Source organism: Microtus ochrogaster, chromosome 7, assembly GCF_000317375.1.
Source record: "Microtus ochrogaster isolate Prairie Vole_2 chromosome 7, MicOch1.0, whole genome shotgun sequence".
NCBI lineage: Eukaryota > Metazoa > Chordata > Mammalia > Rodentia > Cricetidae > Microtus > Microtus ochrogaster.
Genome location: NC_022014.1, coordinates 1,700,845 through 1,703,748, shown reverse-complemented (window position 1 = coordinate 1,703,748; position 2,904 = coordinate 1,700,845). Strand labels below are relative to the sequence as shown.

The 2,904-nt window shown below is 40.0% G+C and overlaps 1 protein-coding gene across 3 annotated transcripts in view; it reads left to right on the top strand.

The window, feature by feature from the left end:
* Luc7l (LUC7 like) overlaps positions 1–2,904 on the top strand; it is a 25,760-nt gene that overhangs the window by 11,609 nt on the left and 11,247 nt on the right. For all 3 annotated transcript variants that reach the window (XM_005349043.3, XM_013347339.2, XM_013347338.2), the window contains 2 exons: positions 963–1,073; positions 2,322–2,465. In XM_005349043.3, the coding sequence (XP_005349100.1) occupies positions 963–1,073; positions 2,322–2,465 (255 nt within the window). The remainder of the gene's footprint in view (positions 1–962; positions 1,074–2,321; positions 2,466–2,904) is intronic.

The following is a 2,904-nucleotide window of genomic DNA, read 5'->3' as shown; positions in this document are numbered from 1 at the left end:
GAGACCAGCCTGGTCTACAGAGCTAGTTCCAGGACAGGCTCCAAAGCCACAGAGAAACCCTGTCTCGAAAAACCAAAAACAAAAAAAAACAAAAACAAAAACAAAAGACTGGCTGATGGAGAAGCCCAAGAGAGCTACCTATCCCCACCTCCCCAATGCTGGAATTATAAAGGCTCACTGCCACATGTAGATTTTGGAGGGATTGAACTCAGGTCCTTATGTTTGCATGACTAACACCTTACTAAGCAATTCCCTCAGTCCATTTTCTTGGTAATTTTAACAGAGAGTTAGAGATCTTTCTACAAATTTTGGAAATAAGTAAATGAGATAGCAATTTGGTTTAAGATGACTCTAATTGTGTTAATTATGATGATAAATTTTTAAGCAGAGTATCAGCTCATGCTGTCCCTATAGATACCATAGCAGAGATAGGAATTGCAATTTAATTTCTTTTTTTTTATTTATTTTTTATGAGTCCAGGTTTCATATGTAACCCTGGAACTCCCAGAGATGTACCTATCTCTTCCTCCTGAGTGATGGGATTAAGGGCATGTGACTGCCTGATATACATAGGGAGTATTTTAAGTCCACAAGGACTACATAGTATGATTCTCAAAACAAAGAAATAAACGTAAGCCTGTATTCCTATTACATATATAGGTGCCAAGACTATGCAGTGTGCAAAGTGATGTGCACACCTCTCATCTAGCACTTTGGAGGCTAAGGGAAGAAGATTGTGAGTTCAAAGCCAGCCCAGAGTACATGGCAAGTTTTGGGCCAGCCTGGTATGTGGGACTTTATCTGGAGAAACTGGTCTGCAGGTGTAATTCAGAAGAGTTCCTTTCTAGCATACTTGTAGTTTTGGGTTTAATCTTAAGCACTTCTCTTCGCAAATAAAAGATATAACAATGACAAAAAAACTATGCGGTGTTGATCATAGCTGTTTGCTTCCTCCGAACTAGGCAATGGATCACTTAGAGTCCTTCATTGCAGAGTGTGACCGGAGAACTGAGCTTGCCAAGAAGAGGCTGGCAGAAACTCAGGAAGAGATCAGTGCAGAAGTTTCTGCAAAGGTATATTAAGTGACTGGTATAACTCTCTTTTTGTCTCACCCTCACACTAGTTGGGAATTCTGTGTAGATAGTGCTTTCTAAACTGATTGTTCCCAGTGGAGATGGTCTGTGACCAAGGCATTTGGAGCCTACTTTCCTTTCTTTTCTTTGACCTCACAGAGATTTGCCTGCCTCTTGAATGCTGAGATTAAAGGCATGCATCACAGCTGCTAATTAAAAGATGTGAGCCAGTACTAATTTACTATGCATATTACTTCTTAACCTAGAAATGGATATGAAAATGCCTTCAATTTATCCTAGCTGCTGGTAAAGATGCATAAACAGGTTCAATCAGTTATACATTTGTAAAAATAAAACTTTATTAAATCAAAAAAAGAAAAAAAAGATGTGGCGGAGTGGCACATGCCTTTAATCCCAGCACTTGGGAGGCAGAGGCAGGTCTCTATGAGTTTGAAGCTAGTCTGGTCTACAGAGTGAGTTTCAGGACAGCCAAGGCTACACAGAGAAACCCTGTCTTGAAAAAAACCTAAAGAAAAGAAAAGAAAAGATGCATGTGTGCTGGGAAGTTCTAGTAATTAGATATTTTGCTTGCAGCCTACGTTTGTATGTTAAATCTTGAATTTTACTACTCCTTCCCAGAGGACATAAAGAGACACAGAAAATAACCAACATGTTTTGGGGGAGGAGGCCTTTTGTTTTGTTTTGTTTTGAGGCAGTGTTTCTCTGTGTAGCTTTGGATCCTATCCTGTCCTGGAACTAGCTCTATAGATAGACCAGGCTGGCCTTAAACTCACAGAGATCCACCTGCCTCTGCCTTCTGATTCCTGTGATTAAAGGTGTGCGCCACCAGTACCCAACTAACGTGCCAGTTCTAAAGTGAATGGCATGTGCTCCATTGCAAAACAAAAATACCATGCAATGGAGTAAATGGGCTTGCTTAGAATCTGGTGTAATGATAGTAAGGCTGTCATAGTTTTGTTTTGAAGTGATCTTTTGTGGTTTAGGCTGACCTTGAACTGACTTACTATAGGTGATCTTGAACTGACATCCCCACTTCCAAGCTTCCATCCAAAAGTTGGAAGTGGCTGCCAGTTACATTGCTACTGAGCTTGTAATCTTTAAGTGTGTTACTGAGTCTGGATATTTTCAGAGGAATCGGCTAGGCATACAGCAAGAAGAGAAATACTTGTTTTCTTTGTAACTCAAGGTATTGATGTTTGGTGTTTTTATCTGATTTTCTGTCCTCAGGCAGAAAAAGTGCATGAGTTGAATGAAGAAATAGGAAAACTCCTTGCTAAAGCAGAGCAGCTAGGAGCTGAAGGAAATGTGGATGAATCTCAGAAGATCCTTATGGAAGTGGAGAAAGTTCGTGCAAAGAAAAAAGAAGCAGAGGTTGGTTGTTGCTTATTTTTGAGACATGGAACTTGGTTATCCTGGAACTTGGTATGCAGACTGTCCTTAAACTTTAAATCCTTAAAGATTTTCTTGCTTCTCCTTTCCAGGTACTGGGATTAAAGGCATGCATTACCATGCCTGACACTCAGCTTTTGCTCTTGCTCTCTCAACGTTTATTTATTTATTTATTTATCTATTTATTTATCTATCTATTTATTTATTTATTTATGTGTGTGTCTGTATCAGTGTTTTGTTTACATATATGTGCGCTTTGTACATGTGTTCATGTCTGGTACCCCTGGAGACCAAAAGAGGGGATTGATTCCTCTGAAACTGGATTACCCATGTTTGTAAACTGCTGTGTGTGAGTGCTGGGAACCAAATCCAAGTTCTCTGGAATAGCAGCAATAGTCCCTCCTCCCCCCCCCCCCCCAAA